The 19,510-nt window shown below is 46.9% G+C and overlaps 1 protein-coding gene across 5 annotated transcripts; it reads left to right on the top strand.

Annotated features, from left to right (window-relative positions):
- Positions 1 to 1,235: 1,235 nt before the first annotated feature.
- Positions 1,236 to 18,686, top strand: dhrs7b (dehydrogenase/reductase (SDR family) member 7B). 5 transcript variants are annotated; one of them, XM_055651016.1, is made up of 7 exons: positions 1,236 to 1,376; positions 10,152 to 10,327; positions 12,461 to 12,576; positions 13,629 to 13,839; positions 14,610 to 14,702; positions 16,357 to 16,509; positions 17,670 to 18,686. In XM_055651016.1, exons 1-7 carry the CDS (start codon positions 1,366 to 1,368, stop codon positions 17,873 to 17,875), a joined length of 966 nt encoding a protein of 321 aa, XP_055506991.1. In that variant the 5' UTR covers positions 1,236 to 1,365; the 3' UTR covers positions 17,876 to 18,686. The 5 variants fall into 5 exon arrangements, with proteins under 5 accessions (XP_055506991.1, XP_055506992.1, XP_055506993.1 ...); XM_055651017.1 differs by lacking the exon at positions 1,236 to 1,376 and adding an exon at positions 5,042 to 5,228; XM_055651018.1 differs by lacking the exon at positions 1,236 to 1,376 and adding an exon at positions 8,258 to 8,277.
- Positions 18,687 to 19,510: the final 824 nt, after the last annotated feature.

Genomic DNA, 19,510 nt, shown 5'->3' with positions numbered 1-19,510 from the left:
CTCAATTTCCCTTACTCTGCATTTACAATATCAATTCCTCTCATGATCTTGTATCTCATGATCTTGTCATGATCTAAGGGGATCAGGGGGTATGGAGAGAAGGCAGGTACGGGATACTGAGTTGGATGATCAGCCATGATCATATTGAATGGCGGTGCAGGCTCGAAGGGCCGAATGGCCTACTCCTGCACCTAATTTCTATGTTTCTATGTTTCTATACCTCTATAAGATCACACTTCATCCTTCTGCGCTCCAAGGAATAAAGTCCCAGCCTGCTCAACCTCTTCTCAGTGTTCACAATGGCAGTGCCATTAGCTGGTGTCAAGTCTCTTGTGACAAACATCGTGGCATCCATTGGTTTGTAATGCTTTCACCAGGTGCTTATTTCAGATTTTTACTCCACCATTTTGCCACAAAAATCACTTTTCTTCTCCAAACTTATGAGTTCCATCTTGTGCAATCCACACTGTTGAACATGAATTACAGCAGTAAACACTCTTTGATCGTTCCGCATTGACTGCGACGTGCTTCAGGGCAACTCAGCTCACCACGGACTCAATGAAAATGCAAATACTTTTTATTTATTTCATGTGGAATGCAGAGGTATCCTGTGATCGCACTGCTGTTTATGTGACATTGTGATTGTGCATAAACACTATCATTTATAGTTCAAATATTTGGAAATAGCATCCTTGGTCTAAAGGGTTTGGGAACAGCATCTTTCATTTCACGTGCTAGCTTTATTCTATAATTAATTTACGACGTAAAATCTTGTTCCTGCAGAATATTGAACCACATAGGCATTGGTTTTGTCTTTTTATACTATTTTTGTGTGTGTGTATATGTGCGCGCACATGTGTTTGTGTATATATGTACACACACACACACACACACACACACACACACACACACACACATATACACACACACACACACACACACACACACATATACACACACACACACACACACACACACACACACACACATACACACACACACACACACACACACATATACACACACACACACATATACACACACATATACACACACACACACATATACACACACACACACACACACACACACACACACACACACACACACACACACACACACACACACATATATACAGACACGTATATACACACACGCATATATATATATATATGTCCGTAATGAAGTTTATTATTATTATTATTCCCAATTCTACATTGAAGGACACACAAAGAGCGGGGGCGGAACCAAAGAGCGAGGCCGCGGGATCAGCCCGGACCCGCGCGTCCCCCCGCTGCTGATTGGCGGAGCGGGCTGTCGGTCAACGCAGGGGGGGCGGGACCGGATGCGAGCGCGGGACCGGATATGTGGAACGGGTGAGTGCGGGTGCGGGGGGGGGGGGGGGGCAGGCCCCCCCCGTGGGGTGGGGGCACAATGGAGGGTCCACATTTGGGGGGGGGACCTGCAGCCGCGGGGGGGGGGGGGGGGAGACCCCGGCCTGTGGTTTTACACCTCTATTGTTGATGATTTATTGCCCTGTGTTTGTCAGTACTGTGTGTACAGACATGTTGTTGTTGCTGCAAGTTGGTATTTCATTGTAGAGTCTTACAGCGGAGAAACAGGCCCTTCGGCCCAACTTGCCCATGTTGACCAACATGCTCCCCCTCTACTAGTCCCACCCGCCAATACACAATAGACAATAGGTGCAGCAGTAGGCCACTCGGCCCTTCGAACCAGCACCGCCATTCAATGTGATCATGGCTGATCATCCCCAATCAGTACCCCGTTCCTGCCTTCTCTCCATATCCCCTGACTCTGCTATCTTTAAGAGCCCTGTCTAGCTCTCTCTTGAAAGTATCCAGAGAACCGGCCTCCACCGCCCTCTGAGGCAGAGAATTCCACAGACTCACCACTCTCTGTGTGAAAAAGTGTTTCCTCGTCTCCGTTCTAAATGGCTTACCCCCTTATTCTTAAACTGTGTCCCCTGGTTCTGGACTCCCCCAACATCGGGAACACATTTCCTGCCTCTAGTGTGTCCAATCCCTTAACAATCTTATATATTTCAATGAGATGCATCACCACTGACAATGACAATTAAATTGAATCTGAATCTGAATCTGAGATGCCCTCTCATCCTTCTAAACTCCAGTGTATACAAGCCCAGCCGCTCCATTCTTTCAACATACAACAGTCCCGCCATCCCAGGAATTAACATCGTGAACCTATGCTGCACTCCCTCAATAGCAAGAATGTCCTATCCATGTACTTGTCTACGTGTCCTTTGATTATTGTTACAGTCCCTGCCTCAACTACCTCTACATTCCTTCTCTCCAGGGATGCTGCCTGTCCCGCTGAGTTACTCCAGCATTTTGTGGCTACGATTTAAACCAGCATCTGCAGTTCTTTCCTACCTCCTCTCCAGATTGTTTGATACACCCACCACCCTCAGTGTGGAAATATTGTCTCTCAGCTTCCTATTAAATCATTCCCCCTTGATTCCATCTTGAAGAAAACGCACACGGTCACGGGGAAAACGTGCAAACTCCGTACCGACAGCACCCGTAGTCAGGATCAAACCTAGAACTCTGGTACTGTAAGAGGTGTCAGAGGTTATGGGAAGAAGGGAGGAAAATGGGGTTAGGAGGGAGAGATTGATCAGCCATGATTGAATGGCGGAGTAGATTTGATGGGCCAAATGGCCTAATTCTACTCCTATCACATGATATTAATAAGACTGCAACTCTACCTCTGCGCCACTGGGGTGTGGGAAGAAACTCGAGCACCAGTAGGAAACCCATATAATCACAGTGAGAACTTGCAAACTCCACACAGACAGCACCCGAGGTCAGGATCGAACCTGGGTCTCTGATGCTGTGAGGCAGCAGCTCTACCAGCTTCTTCCCACACTATGTGTTTAATAGACTTCTAATGCCCTTGGAGGAGTCATAAATCAACAATAAATAACACCCCCTGTCCCAAATGCCAGTATTAAAAATAACCGTGGCTGCCGTAAACACAGAGTCCTTGTGGGGTTATTTATCTATACTCCTGTGCAAGTAAACAGCTAGGTTTTAGAGACTTCCAGCTGTAAACCTTCTGAAGGCCTAAGCTGGTGAACAGTTAGAACATTAGTTAGTTAGTTTACTGTCACGTGTACCGAGGTACAGTGAAAATCTTTTGCTGCACGCTAACTAGTCGGCAGAAAGACAATACATGATTGCTACCATTCAATTTACAGTGTGTAGATACATGATAAGGGATTTATGTTTAGTGCAAGGTAAAGCCAGCAAAGCCCGAGCAATGATAGTCCTGGGGTCACCAAAGAGATAGGTAGTAGTTCAGGACTGCTCTCTGGTTGTGATAGGATGGTTCAGTTGCCTGATAACAGCTGGTAAGAAACTGTCCCTGAATCTGGAGGTGGGCATTTTCACACTTCTGTACCTTTTGCCTGGTGGGAGAGGGGAGAAGAGGGAGTGGCCAGGGTGCGCCTGGTCCTTGCTGCTGCTGCTGCTGGCCTCGACGAGGCAGCGTGAGGTATAAGTGGTTATGCAGACACACGGAACTGCAGATAGACACAAATGCTGCAGTAACTCAGGGACAGCAGCATCCCTGGAGAGAAGGAATGGGTGATGTGTCGGGTCGAGACTCTCCTTCAGACTCGTGCCTTTTGTCTTTCATCTCTGGCCACAGTCCACCCATCTGCCTATCACTCTTCCCCCTCACCTGTATCCACCTGTCACTTGCCTGGCTTTATCTCACCACTCCTTTCTCTGCCAGCTTTCACCTCCCTACTACAATCAGTCTGAAGGAGGTTCCCGGCCAGAAACGTCACCCATTCCTTCTCTCCAGAGATGCTGATTGTCCCGCTGACTTACTCCAGCATTTTGTGACTCTCTTCGATTTAAACCAGCATCTGTAGTTCTTTCCCCCACGGAACTGCAGATACTGGTTTACAAAAAAAGACACAAAGTGTTGGAGTAACTCAGCGGGTCAGACAGCGTCTCTGGAGAACATGGATGGGTGGCATTTCTGGTCAGAGATGAAAGGACAAAAGGCATGAGATAAGGATTGAAATGTGAAGCCAGAGGAAGGGATATATGTGGGGGGGGAAGGGGGTTGTTGATTGTGGAAGGCACACAGGGAGAAGAGGGGGAGAAAGAGGGGTATGTTTTTTAGTAGGTTATCTACAATTGAAGAATTCAATGTTCATACTGGGTCAGGCAGCATCTCTAGACAAGGAATTGGTGGCGTTTTGGGTCGAGACCTTTCTTCAGACTGAGTAGCATTTTGTGCCTATCTTTGGTGTAAACCAGCATCAGCAGTTCCTTCCTACACTCAATGTTCATACAATTGGGTTGTAAGCTGTGGAACGTGAGGTGCTGTTCCTCTAGTTTGCCCGTGGCCTGACTCTGGGCAACGGCAGAGGCCCAGGACAGGGATGGTGAATGGATGAATACTGTATTGTCACATGAGCCAAGTCACAGTGAAATTCTTTGCTTGAGTACCCAAGGTATGTAAATAGTCGCCCATATAGGGCACTGACAAAGTAGCAGAGTATCCGCGCCAGGTCCCCCTGTGTTCTTCCCTATTGGCTATTGACCCATGCCGGGTCAATAGCCAATAGTCAATTGGTGCCATTCGGCCCTTGGAGCCAGCACCACCATTCAATGTGATCATGGCTGATCATCCCCAATCAGTACCCCGTTCCTGCCTTCTCCCCATATCCCCTGACTCTGCTATTTTTAAGAACCCTATCTAGCTCTCTCTTGAAAGTATCCAGAGAACCGGCCTCCACCGCCCTCTGAGGCAAACAATTCCACAGACTCACCACTCTGTGAGAAAAAGTGTTTCCTCGTCTCTGTTCTAAATGGCTTGCTCCTTATTCTTAAACTGTGTGGCCCCTGGTTCTGGACTCCCCCAACATCGGGAACATGTTTCCTGCCTCTAGCGTGTCCAAACCCTTAACAATCTTATGTGTTGAGGTCATCTTTGTACAACCTCCATTGTTCTACATCACCAGGTTGATGAGGGATTACTCAGCATTGTCATCTTCCCGGGACATTCCACCACATGGGAGGGAAGGCTTGGTCTCCCTCTGCTGGCCCAGCTGTTAATGACAGGATACGACCGAGCCTCTCAGACTAAACAGTCCAAGGTTCAATTGCTGGCACTGAAGGAAGGGAAACTCCAAAGCATTCTTCCTCCCGATTATTATCTGCAACCGCTGTGTGAGTGTTTGTTTTTTGCGGCTGTTTTACGTTCAGTTTTGTTTAAGAAGGAACTGCAGATGCTGGAAAATCGAAGGTAGACAGAAATGCTGGAGAAACTCAGCGGGTGCAGCAGCATCTATGGAGCGAGGGAAATAGGCAACGTTTCGGGAACGAAACTTTGCCTATTTCCTTCGCTCCATAGATGTTGCTGCACCCGCTGAGTTTCTCCAGCATTTTTGTCTACGTTCAGTTTTGTTTGTTTCTTTACCCTCCTGTCCTTGGAGAGGATTGAACAGTGATGACTCAAGGAACTGCAGATGCCGGTTGGCAACAAAAAATGACACAGTTCTGGAGTAATTCAGAGGGTCAGCCAACGTCTCTGGAGAATGTGGGTAGTTGACATTTCCGGTTGGGACCCTTCATACTGATTGTTGAAGGGGGGGAGTGAGAAAGTTGGAAGGGGGGAGGGGGGGGGGAATGAATGACAAAGCATGTCAAATGGTCTGACGAAGGCTCTCGAGCCGAAACATCACCTATTCCTTTATTCCACAGATGCTGTCTGACCCGAGTTACTCCAGCTTTTTGTGTAAATCTCCTGTCAAATGATCTTATAGAAACATATAAAATTATAAAAGGACTGGACAGGCTAGATGCAGGAAAAATGTACCCAATGTTGGACGAGTCCAGAACCAGGGGCCACACAGTCTTAGAATAAAGGGGAGGTCATTTAAGACTGAGGTGAGAAAAAACATTTTCGCCCAGAGAGTTGTGAATTTATGGAATTCCCTGCCACAGAAGGCAGTGGAGGCCAAGTCACTGGATGGATTTAAGAGAGAGTTAGATAGAGCTCTAGGGGCTAGTGGAATCAAGGGATATGGGGAGAAGGCAGGCACGGGTTATTGATAGGGGACGATCAGCCATGATCACAATGAATGGCGGTGCTGGCTCGAATGGCCTCCTCCTGCACCAATTTTCTTTGTTTCTATATTTCTATGTTCCTATGTGGCTACAGGCGTGTGTGTGTGTACGTGTGTGTGGGGGGGGGGGGTTGATTGGCAGATGGTCGGATGTAACCACCTGTATCTCCTTCACCTGAGAGATTGGCCAGGCTATTCCGTGGAGCGCAGGCGGCTGAGGGGTGATCTTATAGAGGTGTATAAAATCATGAGGGGAATGGGAAATCAAGCAAATGGAACTTGCTCTTGCTGGGAAAGCGAAGGTTTGAGAGAGGGCTCCAGGGAACAATGTTGTTTGTCTCGAATGCAGCCGGTGAGGTCAGCTGGAGCTCTTCATGTGGAGAGCAATGAGAATGTGTCAGAGTAGTGGAGGGAGTGGCACTGAGGCATGTCAAGGTAAGCAGGGTGAGGAGTTTGTGTAGGAAGGAACTGCAGACGCTGCTTTAAACTGAAAAAGACACAAAACATCTGGAGTAACTCAGCGGGGCAGGCAGACCTTTCTTCATGCCTCATCTATACTAGTCCCATTTGCCCGCATTTGGCCCAACTTCAGTCTGAAGAAGGGTCTCGACCCGAAACGTCACCTAGTCTTTTTCTCCAGAGATCCAGTCTGACCTGCTGAGTTACTCCAGCTTTTTGTGTCTTCCTAAGGAATAAACATTTGTGCTTTATGATGTGAGGTGAAGAAAGGGAGGCTTTAATGGAGCATAAATACTGGCATGGACCAGTTGCACCAAATAGTCTGTTCCTATCAGCATCTGGCGAGACAGCTACATGGACAGGAAGGGTTGAGAGGGATAGTGTAGATGTGGCATCTTGATCTGTCTGAAGAAAGTTCTCGATCCTAAACAGTCACCTGTCTATGCTCTGCAGAGATGTTGCCTGACCTGCTGAGTTACTCCAGCACTCTGTGTCCTGACGGCATGGACAAGCTGGGCCGAAGGACCTGTTTCCTGCTGTATGATACCTGCTCCTTGTGCAGCACAGTAGCACAGTTGGTAGAGCTGCTGCCGTCACAGCGCCAGAGACCGGGGTTCGATTCTCACCTTGGGTACTGTCAGTGTGGAGTTTGCACGTTCTCCCTGTGACTGCACGTGTTTCCTCTGGGTACTCTGGTTTCCTCTCACGTCCCAAAGACCGGTGGATTTGTAGGTTAATTGGCCTTTGTAAAACCGCCCCTAGTGTGTAGGATATAGAACGGGTGATCGGAGGTCGGCGTGGACTCGGTGGGCCGAAGGGCATGTCTCCTAAACGTGGAAGGATGAGAGGGGATCTCATTGAAACATATAAGATTGTTAAGGGCTTGGACACGCTAGAGGCAGGAAACATGTTCCCGATGTTGGGGGAGTCCAGAACCAGGGGCCACAGGTTTAAGAATAAGGGGTAAGCCATTTAGAACGGAGAAGAGGAAACACTTTTTCACACAGAGAGTTGTGAGTTTGTGGAATTCTCTGCCTCAGAGGGAGGTGGAGGCCGGTTCTCTGGATGCTTTCAAGAGAGAGCTAGATAGGGCTCGTAAAAATAGCGGAGTTAGGGGATATGGGGAGAAGGCAGGAACGGGGTACTGTTTGTGGATGATCAGCCATGATCACTTTGAATGGCGGTACTGACTCAAAGGGCCGAATGGCCTACTCCTGCACCTATTGTCTAAACTACACTCTCCTGTGACCTTTAGTTGAATACCTCGTACATAACGTCAGAGAGGGAGTGAGAAAAGCAAGGTGCTTCTGGCACTGTATGAAATCACTGTTTTGCATTTCTGGGTTTGTTCAAAAGCCAAACAATTATTCATTGCTGCTGGAGGATTGTGGATTGAGCCCGACTTCCTCTGCTCCACTTCACCTTTCCTCTACATGTTTGGCAATCCTGCAATCCTGGCCCTCCACGTACTCCAGTGGGCGTTTGTTTCATTCCCTCCCCCGTATCTGTGGCCACTTCCTCCTGGACTCTGAACAGGAAGTCTAGAGGCAGAAGGAAAAGGCTGTAAAAGGTTCCCAGACCACAGGCTACAGATGTGTGGGTGATTTCACCATGGATTTGTTGAATCTAAACTGAAAGGCTGCCTCATGTAGCACCAAGCTGACAGGAAGAGCAGCAACAAGTTATGTTGAGTGAGTGGGCAGAAGTTTTGAAATGAGACAGAAGGGCATAGATATGTTGGAAAGTCGGGCAAAGCAGCAGCAGATAGAATTTAATCCAGACAAGTCCATGGCAACGTATTTTTAGTTTAGTTGAGAGATAGAACGTGGAAGCAGGCAAATTACAGAGGCCAATGTTTAAGGTGAGATGAGAAGGTGGAATGGATCAATTATACAGTCATAGAGTGATACAGTGTGGAAACAGGTCCTTCAGCCCAACTTGCCAACACTAGTCCCACCTGCCTGCATTTGCCCCATATCCCTCTAAACCTATCCTATCCATGTACCGTCCAACTGTTTCTTAAACAGCCTCAACTACCTCTGGCAGCTCGTTCCATACACCCATCACCCTTTGTGTGAAAAAGTCACCCCTCAGATTCCTATTAAATTTTTTCCCCTTCACCTTGAACCTATGTCCTCTGGCCCTTGATTCACCTATTCTGGGCAAGAGATTCTGTGCATCTACCCGATCTATTCCTCTCATGATTTTATACAAACATAATCTGTACCAAATAATCTGAGCGTCAATAGACAATAGGTGCAGTAGGCCATTTGGCCCTTCGAGCCAGCACCGCCATTCAATGGCTGATCATCCCCAATCAGTACCCAGTTCCTGCCTTCTCCCCATATCCCCTGACTCCGCTATCTTTAAGAGCCCTATCTAGCTCTCTCTTGAAAGCATCCAGTGAACCTGCCTCCACCGCCTTCTGAGGCAGAGAATTCCACAGACAAGTAGACACGATGCTGTCATGGGGGTGACCAGAACTGCACGTAAGACTCCACATTGTGAGCATCGTGTACAGTTCTGGCTGCCCCAGTGCGGGAAGGATGTGGAAGTCCGTGATAGGGTGCGGAGGAGGTTAACCAGGGCAATGCCTGGGGTAGAGGGTAATAACTACAGGGGGAGATGTTGCAGATTTAGATTGTTATCTCTGGAACACCAGAGGTTGAGGGACGACCTGATAGAATTATATCTTATCGAGTCCACATACAAGATTAGAAGCTGTCCAGCCAGAGCTGAAGACATTTCCCAGCATCTGCATGCAATGATGTCTGTCTGTCTTGTTGCTTCTTGTGCTCCTTGTGCATGGTGGTGGAAAGATTGGGTGGAAACTGGCCCGCGATCGACGTGAACGCTCTTTCCTTGACCCTGATAGAATTATATAAAATGATGAGAGGCAGAGATAGGGTAGACAATAAGAACCTCTTTTTCAGGATGAAAACGTCAAATACTAGAGGGCATAGCTTTAAGGTGATAGGGGTGTAGGAAGTTTATAGGTGATATGTGGGGCAAGTTTTGTTTTGTACGGGATGTTGGGTGGCTGGAACGAGCTGCTGTGAATGCTGGTCCGTGTTATTCCATTGTTTCTGCAGCATGTAAGTGTGCGGTGATGCTTTCTCTCTCCGCTCCTCCCCCTCCATCTGTGTGAACTCCTGGCGGCTGAAATTAAAGCCAAGTTTGGATGAGACGTTACCCATGCTGAAAATAGGACCTGCAGCTGCTGCCTGGTGATGTAATGGTGGCTTTACGCACCCACGCTCAGCTCGTGTTCGCTGGTGGGGAATTAGCTGAGCTAAATGTGTACACTGCCCCAGAGTCGGGTACAGTAGGATTGCAGGTGCTGGCGTTTGGGTGAGGCTTGGTTGCCCTTGGGGTCGACAGTAAAGATCACACCATGCTCTTCCAGCAGCAGGACAGTTTGTTTCAGTCCATTAGACCCATCTCAAACACCGGCGTTTCATGACTGCTCGAATACCTTCCCCTTGAACTGGGCTACAGTTGGTTGGCAGGCACTGGAAGCGACCTGCTTTGTTCGCTAATGTTTGTGTTTCTCTCTGGCCCCCAGGAGAATGCTGTACAAAGGGACTCTGGTGCAGGTGACGTCGTCCAACCTGCTGCCCTTGCTGCTGGGCAGTGTCGGGCTTGTCCTTTTGTACAGACTGCTGCAGCGGATGAAGGAAAAATCCTACGTCCAGGATGCCGTGGTGGTGATAACAGGAGCCAGCTCTGGCCTGGGCAAAGGTAAGAAACATTACAGCCTGATTAGGTTTAGGTTTGTTATTGTCACGTGCACCGAGGTACAGTGAACTGTTTGTTTTGCATGCTAACCAAAGAGATAACACAGAGACACAAGGATCTGCAGATTACTGCTTTACAAAAAAAAGTCAAGTTCCAAAGTGCCGGAGTAACTCAGCGGATCAGGCAGCGTCCATGGAGAACATGGATAGTTAATGTTTCGGGTTGGGACCCTTCTTCAGATTTAGATCATGCCATACATAAATATAATCAAGTCAAACTCAAGTACAATAAATAGAGCCAAGGGGAAGATACAGAGTGCAGAATATAGTTCTCAGCGTTGTAGTTCCAGAGACAAAGTCCAATGTCCGCAATGGGGTAGAGGCGAGTCATCCCAGCTTAAGGACCGTTCAGAAGCCTGATAACAGAGCGGAAGAAGCTGTTCCTGAGTTATTTCAAATACTAGAGGTCCATGGATAGGACAGGTTTAGAGGGATGTGGGCCAAATGCAGGCAGGTGGGATGAGTGTAGAAGGGGCATGTTGGTGGTGTGGGCAAGTTGTGCCGAAGGGCCTGTTTCCACACTGTACCACTTTGACTAGAGGCCATCGTTTTATGTCAGAGGGTGAATGTTTAAATGAGATGTACAGGGCAACCTTTCTGGGAAATAAACCCTGGGAACGAAATTCTGTTTATCCTATCTAAGCCTCATTATTTTATAAACTTCAATCGGGTAACCCTGCGATTTCTTGACTGTTATACCGAATGTCCCATCCAATGAAAGCCAGCGTACCACATGCTTTCTTTACTATAGTTATCTGCATTGCCTGGAGCCCAAGATCCTTCTCTTCAACAATGCTGTTAAATAAGGGTCATGTCATTAGCGGTATACTTTCCCCTTGTATTTGACCTCCCAAAGTGCAACACCTCACACTTGCTCAGATTAAACTCCATCTGCCATTTCTCCACCCATTTCCGAAGCTGATCTACATCTCGTTCTATCCTTAGACAGCCGTCCTCTCTGTCCGCAACTGCACTCATTTCTCTGTGGTCTGCACACTTTCTAAACAACTCATCTCCAAGTTGTCGTACATATATCACAAACAACAGAGGTCCCAGCACAGAACCCAGTGGCATCCCACTGGTTCCAGATCTCTAGCCTGAATAACAACTTCCCACTGCAACCTTCTGTCGTCTATCAGTCGGCCATTCCTGAATCTGTAAGACTAAGTCACTGTTAATCCCGTGCATCTTAATCTTGTGGGTCAGTCAACCATGAGGGACTTTATCAAATGTCATACTAAAATCCACGCAGACAACATTCACCACCCTACCCTCATCAATCACATTCATCACCCCTACAGCATGCGCAGTTAGTAAGACACAACCTGCCATGTACAAAGCCATGCTGAATGTTCCTCATTGACCCATTCTCTTGCTAAATCCTACCCCAAAGTAGCTTCACCACCCAATAATTATCTGGATTATCCTCGCGTTCTTTCTTAAACAAATGGAAAAAGCTTCAGCCATTTTACCCTTTATTGTACACCTCTGTTAAATCTCTGCCACTATATGGACCAGTACATGATTAGGAAAGGTTTAGAGGGATATGGGCCAAACACGGGCAGGTGGGACTAGTTTAGATCGGGCAGTGTTCGAAGGAACTGCAGATGTTGGTTTAAACCGAAGATAGACACAAAATGCTGGTGTAACTCAGCGGGACAGGCAGCATCTCTGGATAGAAAGAATGGGTGATGTTTTGGGTCGAGATCCTTCTTCAGACTGAGTCAAGTCTGAAGTCTGAGTTTACATTGGGTATTTTGGTTGGCTTGGCAAGTTGGTCCGAAGGGCCTGTTTCCATGCTGTATGTCTCTATCTTCACTTTTAATTTTACCATCATTGACTGTCAATGATTTATAGTCTGGAGTTCTTTCTGGAAACCTTTCCTCATCTTCAACTATTCTCGTGTAAGATGCTCTGTAGTCTCTGTGGGGGACAAATGTACCCATGCTCTTTCGTGCCAATGGACTGAATGGTGGTGATTCACTTGCGGTAGGTGCCTCGAGCATATTTTGCTGTCTAAAGGCAGATATTGTTGCAGTTGCATCTGAAACCGCTGATCTATGCTTTTTGCCACCAGATTGTGCGAGAGTCTTCCACGCAGTCGGTGCAAAGCTGGTCTTATGTGGCCGGGACAAGCAGAAACTGGACGAACTCACGAGGGAGCTGGCGGGATCGGTAAAGGGCAAGAGAAAGGTAGGAGAGGGGCCGGGCACGAGTAGCGGTGCGCGTTTAGTCCAAAATCTGAGCCTGAAATGTGAGGGCGGTAACAGTGGCGCAGCGGGTAGAGCTGCTGCCTCACAGCGCCAGAGACCTGGGTTCAATCCTGACCTCGGGTACATGTTACCCCTGTTGACCGCGTGGGTTTCCTCTGGGTGCTCCGGTTTCCCCCCAAATGCCAAAGATGTGCGGGTTTGTAAATTAATTGGCCCTTTGTAAATTGCCCCTAGTGTGTAGGGAGTCAAGTCAAGTCAAGTTTATTTGTCACATAAACATATGAGATGTGCAGTGAAATGAAAGTGGCAATGCTCGCAGACTTTTGTGCAAAAGACAAACAACAAAACAACCAAACAAATTATAACCACAATCATAACACACATATTCTTTTACATAATAAATAATGGAAGGAAAAACGTTCAGTAGAGTTAGATGAGAAAGTGGGATAACATAGAACTAGTGTGAACGGGTGATCGATGGTCGGCGTGGACTCGGTGGGCCGAAGGATGTGGTTCAATGCTGTACCATTCAATCAATTCAATCAGCTATAATGTGTTTATTGGTAAACCCATTAAGGAATCTAAGAAATGTGTAGGAAGGAACTGCAGATGCTGGTTTATATCGAAGATAGTCCAAAAATGCTGGAGTAACTCAACGGGTCAGGCAGCATCACTTGGAGAAAAGGAACAGGTGACTTTTTGGTTCGGAGCCCTTTGTCAGTCAAAAGATCCCTTCACCCAGAGAAAGGTTTTTGAAGGAAAACTAAAGCACATGAAGGAATCTAAAGTACGAACGTAGAACAGAACAGCACAGGAACAGGCCCTTCAGCCCACAATGTCTGTGCTGAACAGACGCCAAGTGCTAAGTAACTCGATTCACAAGTGGCACTATTGATAGTCACCACCAGGAACTGTAGGTGGTTTATAAGAGGACCTGTCCACCCTCATAGTGATTGGAAAGTATCTAGTTACGTGGATTGTAAATGAAGGCCTTTAGCACAGTTTAATTCTCCCATTATCGCTTGTTCACAGACGTACACGCCTCAGGTGGTCACCTTTGATCTGACGGATGTGGACACAGTGAGCATCAGTGCGGAAGAGATTCTCAACTGCTATGGCCACGTGGATGTGCTCATCAACAACGCCGGCATCAGTTACCGTGGCAACATTCTGGAAACTGCTGTGAGCGTCGATAAAGACGTGATGAATGTCAACTACTTTGGGCCAGTTGCTTTAACAAAAGGTAGTGTTTTCCTGCTTGTTCTGGGAGGGAAACACAAAGAGCTGAAGGAACTCAGCGGGTCAGGCAACTTCCACAGAGGGAATGGACAGACAACATTTCGGGTCGGGCCTACTGCATATTGCCAACATTCTGTTTTTCAGAAAGAGCAAGAACTTAATCATCGAGTCATACAGCATGGAAACAGGCCATTTGGCCCAACTTGACCATGCCGACCAACATGCCCCATCTAAGCAAGCTGGAGTAAGCTAGGGCTAAGCTAAGCAAGCTAGGACTTGTTGGGCCTAAGCTACAGGGAGTGGATGGGCAGGGCTAGGACTTTATTCCTTGGAGCGCAGGAGGATGAGGGGTGATCTTATAGAGGTGTGTACAATCATGAGGGGAAGAGATAGGGTGAATGCACACAGTCCTTTACCCATGGTAGAAGAATCAAGAACCAGAGGACAGAGGTTTAAAGTGAGAGGGGAAGATTTAATATTAACCTGAGGAGCAAATGTTTCATTCAGAGGGTGGTACGTATATGGAACAAGCTGTCATTGAGGCAAGTACAATAACAACATTTAAAAGCCACTTGGCCAGGTACATAGACAGGAAAGGTTGAGATGAATATGGGCCAGACACGAGTAAATGAGACTAGCAACTTGATCGGCGTGGACAAGTGTTGTGTTGTATGAGTTGTAATGAATTGGCTGTTCATCGTGGCTGCCTTGGAACTGGCTGGCATAGACAGTACACTATGGTGAGAGACTGACCCTTGTTGCTTCACATTGCAGCCATCCTGCCCTCCATGATACAGAGAGGAAAGGGGCACATTGTGGCGATCAGCAGTGTCCAAGGGAAAATAGCAATCCCGTTTCGATCAGCATGTAAGTATGGTGATGGAGTCAGCACCTGTGCATTACTGTGTGGCCTATAAGGGCCTGTCCCACTTATGTGATTTTTTTCGGCAACCGGCCATGGTCACAGCAGGTCGGCGAAAATGTTCAACATGTTGACAATCCAGCGGCGACCAGAAAAAGGAGCGACTCTTTGGGCGACTACTCACGGCCATACAGGTGACATTGGCCCTTCCAGAAAATCCAGAATTGCCTTCTTCCTGGTAGGCTGCAGTAGAGTTGTACCATTTTCTGGTTGCCTGCTGGATTCTCAACATGTTGAACATTTTGCTGTAACTACGACGGGTGCTGGCAGTCACCGAAAAAAATCACGCAAGTGGGACAGACCGTTGAGTCAAAGGGCCTGTTTCCATCCTCTATCTCTTAAAAGGAAATGGGCAACGTTTCGGCCCGAAACCCTTCTTCAGAGATGCTGCCTGTCCCTCTGAGGAACGTTGCCTATTTCCTTCGCTCCATAGATGCTGATGCTGAGTTTCTCCAGCACTTTTCTCTACCTTCGATTTTCCAGCATCTGCAGTTCCTTCTTAAATCCAAAATCTGTTCTCCATTTCTGCTTTTCCCCCATAGCCCTCGATTCCGTTAGCCCCAAGAGCTAAATCTCTCTTGAAAACATCCAGTGAATTGGCCACAATGAAACAACATTTTTTTTTTGTTGACTTTTTGAGCAAGAGAAGCTATATTGCGATCATTTGTGTTAAGGACACAATGTGCAGAAATACCTCTTCAGGTCAGGCAGCATCTCTGGAGAACATGGATAGGTGACGTTATGGTCCAGACTCTTCTTCAGGCAAATTTCTTCAGTCAGTCTGAGGAAAGGTCCTGACCCGAAAAATCACCTCTCCACGTTCTCCAGAGATGCTGCCAGACCTGCTGAGTGACTCCAGCACTCTGTGTCCTTTTGCGCATTTGCAGTTCCTTGTTTCTATCATTTGAGGTAATGTTCATTTAAAATGCTTTATCTCCAAAATTGAGTGAAGTTTAGTTTTGTTAATTATTGTCACATGTACCAAGGTCCAGTGAAAAGTTTTATGGTGCGTACTATCCAATCAACAAAAAGACTATATGTGATTACAAGCAAACCGTCCACAGTGTACAGATAAAGGATAATGGTATAACATTTAGTGCAAGATAAACTCCGATTAAAGAGAGGTTAAAGGTAGGTCAAGGCCGCAATCTACAGCCGAGCGGACGGTTTCGCTGTTTGATAAAAGCTGGGAAGAAACTGTCCCCGAGTCTGGAGGTGAGCATTTTCAAACTTCTGTACCTCTTGCCTGATGGGAGAGGGGAAAATAGGGTGAGACTCATCTTTGGTTATGCTGCTGGCCTTGCCGAAGCAGCATAATGTGTAGATGGAGTTAATGGAAGGGAGGTTAGTTTGTGTGACAGTCTGGGCTACATCTACAACTCTCTCCAATTTCTTGTGGTCTTGGCTGAAGCTGTTCCCAAACAGCATCCAGTGATGCATCCGATAAAATGCTTTCTATGGTGTATCTGTGTGCAAAAGTTGGTGAGGGTTGTTGGGGACATGCTGAGCCTTCTCAGGTAGCAGAGGCTTGGTGGGCTTTCTTGGCCATAGCTTCCATGTGGAAGAATTAAAATGTTCCAAATGGTATTGTCATTGCAGATGCAGCATCCAAACACGCCACCCAAGCCTTCTTTGACTGTCTGCGTGCAGAGCTGGAGCAGTACCAAATTCTGGTGTCCATAATCAGCCCAGGATATATCCACACCAACCTTTCTCTAAATGCAGTCACAGGCGATGGATCCAAGTACGGCGGTACGTTTTCAATCACTCTGAACTCTCGAACAAACTCTGAGCTTTGCCCATTTACCAATAACTTTAATGGGGCCGCATTTGGAGCATTGTGTGCAGTTCTGGTCGTCCCATTACAGGGACGAGGTGGATGCAGAGGAGGTTTACCACAATGCTGACTGGGTTAGTGGGTATTAGCTTCAGGGAGAGGTTGGGCAGACTTGGATTGACCAGAGGGTGTGGGGAGAGCTGATAGAATAATAGCCAATTGAGAGACATAGATAGGGTGGACAAGATGAAAGGTCAAATACTAGCGGGCATTCTAGTATGCTGGCGGACAGAGCTTTAAGGTTTAAAGGGGATGTGTGGGGCAAGTTTTATTTTATATGGGGGTGGGGTGGTGGGTGCCTGGAACACACTGCCAGGTGGTGGCGGCATTTAAGGGGATATAAGGAAACAAATCTGTCCCACACCTGCCACATAGCGATTTAAAAATTCTCATTGTGGTATTCATGGCCTCTAGCTCTCCCTCTCACATTAACTTTAATCCTCCAAAATATCTACATTCCTGCCTTTTGCACTCTGTTTTTCAAAACACACACACACACAGAGACCTTGCAGGTTTAGTTTAGAGATACAGCGTGGAAACAGGCCCTTCGGCCCACCGGGTCTGCACCGACCAGCGATCACTGTATATTTACACTAAGTTACACACAATTATACCAAACCAATTTACATACCTGTACGTCTTTGGAGTGTGGGAGGAAACCAAAGATCTCAGAGAAAACCCATGGGGTAGAACGTACAAATGGCGTACAGGCAGCACCCGTAGTCAGGATCGAACCCGGGTCTCTGGCGCTGCAAGTGCCTGCAAGGCAGCAACTGTACCCATGCGCCACTTTGAGGTATCTGTCAGAGGTTATGGGGAGAAGGCAGGAGAATGGGGTTAGGAGAGAGAGATAGATCAGCCATGACTGAATGGTAGAGTAGACTTGATGGGCCAAATGGCCTATTTCTGCTCCTATTCCTTACAACCTTGTATCGACCTGTTGTTAAATGTCTCCTTTTCCTACTCCAGTCTGAATTGCAAGTTGACACCAAGGTTCTTTGATACCAGCCAGCAAGCTGTGTCTGCCACTGAGCAAGCACAACAGATTGATTCTTGCTCTTCTCTTCCCAACTAGTAATGGACAAGAGTACGGCCGAGGGATACGAGCCTCGTGTTGTTGCTGAGGCCGTTCTGGCGGCGGTGTGCAGGAAGAAGAAGGAAGTCCTGATGGCAGGGTTCAAGCCCACGCTGGCCGTCTACTTACGCACCCTGGTTCCAAGTCTCTTCTTCCCCGTCATGGCAGCAAGAGCTAAAAAGGAGCGCAAGATGAAGGCTCATTAATCCCACCTTGGGCCTCCCTCACAAGCACTCCTGCAGTCGGTCAAAATGCTATACGGTGCTTACCTGGGTCCAGTTATCACCCCGTGCGTGTCTACTGTGTTGGGTTTTCAGACTCCTGGGCCAGGGTTTGCAGGTTTCACTGAAACCAGGGTCAATTAGGTAGAATTGAATGTTCAAATTAAAAAAAAACAATTTGTTTTGACAGAATCCAGTTTGAAAATCAGTGCATAACTGAAAGACAGGTGAATGAAACATATGCATCACAACGCTGTCAGCAGTGAATTTGAACGCGTTATTTTTATAATACCAGCACAATAATCAAGCTTAGTTTGAAAGGAACCAGCGTGCTAATTAAAAAAAAAATGCACAAATCAAACGTGTAAAACGTGAGGTGCCTGTGTTGCTAAAATATGGATCATGATAGACATGACATTGATTTCACCGCCTGTAACTGCTGCGTCAGTGGAAAGCCAGACGTGTGTGCTCAGGTGTTCAACTTTGTTCTAGGTGAAACATAAACCCAGTTTGAGTGAGTCGGGCCCTGGGCCAAACCGCTCCAGAGACTTTCATCTGATTTGTGATTGCCATTATTTATAGCATCATCCTAAGTGAAACAATACCCTGGTTACGGAGTAAACGCACCTGAAAATATTTAAGTGTACTGTTTACAAATTATTTCTGTGACAGCAAATAAAAATGACGGATAAAAGTTTGATTTTTGACAGAAAGGAAAGACCTGTCGCTCTGGTTATTTTGTGCTAAGTGTATGTGTGTGACTGTACATGAAAGAATAAAAGTTGGTTATAAAATACATTAAAATGAAGTGGAATCTGTAAACTCGCAAGGGCACAGTGCTGGAGTAACTCGGCAGGTCAGGCAACATCTCTGGAGAACGTGGATAGGTGACATTTCGTGTTGGGACACTTCTTCAGACTGATGAAGGATCCTAAGCTCAAACATTACCTATCCATGAGAGATGCCTCTTGACCCGCTGAGTTACTCCAGCACTTTATGTCCCTTTATGTAAACCAGCATCTGTAGTTCCATGTTTCTGTAAAGGCGTAGCCTGGTTCAGCAAAGGAAAAGGGGCTGTGGAGAAAGTACTTACAATAGTGAGCAGTTTTTCCTCAATTTGTCCCTTAAGGGGTTTTCAAGTTTATTCACCAAGAATATCAACGTTGGAAGAATCCGTGTGGGAAGGAACTGAAGAAACCGGTTTAATCCGAAGATAGACACAAAAGACCAATTTCCCTCCTGGGATAAATAAAATTCTATCGTAGCGTAATGAACATTTTGTGTCAGGCTGCTTCTTCAGACTGACGAAGGGTTTCGACCCGAAACGTCACCCATTACTTTTCTCCAGAGATGTTGTCCGACCCGCTGAGATACTCCAGCTTTTTGAGTTTAACTTTGGAAGAATTCATTTCAACAAGAATTGCTGTTTAATCAGTTATATCCTAGTGGAAGAGGGCCAACATGTACATTTTAATTTCCTGCTCACAGAATCACATAAGAGTTACAGAGTGATACAGCATGGAAACAGACCCTTAGGCCCAACTTGCCCACACCGGCCAACATGTCCCATCTACACTAGTTCCCACCTGCCTGCATTGTCAGTAACCCACTAGCCTGTCC

This window comes from Leucoraja erinacea, chromosome 20 (genome assembly GCF_028641065.1).
Source record: "Leucoraja erinacea ecotype New England chromosome 20, Leri_hhj_1, whole genome shotgun sequence".
NCBI lineage: Eukaryota > Metazoa > Chordata > Chondrichthyes > Rajiformes > Rajidae > Leucoraja > Leucoraja erinaceus.
Note: the sequence above shows the minus strand (reverse complement) of the source record. Positions and strands in the feature narration are given on the sequence as shown.

Bases quoted from the DNA above. Each gene is read 5' to 3' on its own strand.
- dhrs7b (XM_055651014.1), top strand. From the start codon at position 9,822: ATGGTGGCTTTACGCACCCACGCTCAGCTCGTGTTCGCTGGTGGGGAA. The intron at 10,328-12,460 runs GTAAGAAACATT...TTTTGCCACCAG, and splicing joins CAGCTCTGGCCTGGGCAAAG to ATTGTGCGAGAGTCTTCCAC. The intron at 12,577-13,628 runs GTAGGAGAGGGG...GCTTGTTCACAG, and splicing joins CGGTAAAGGGCAAGAGAAAG to ACGTACACGCCTCAGGTGGT.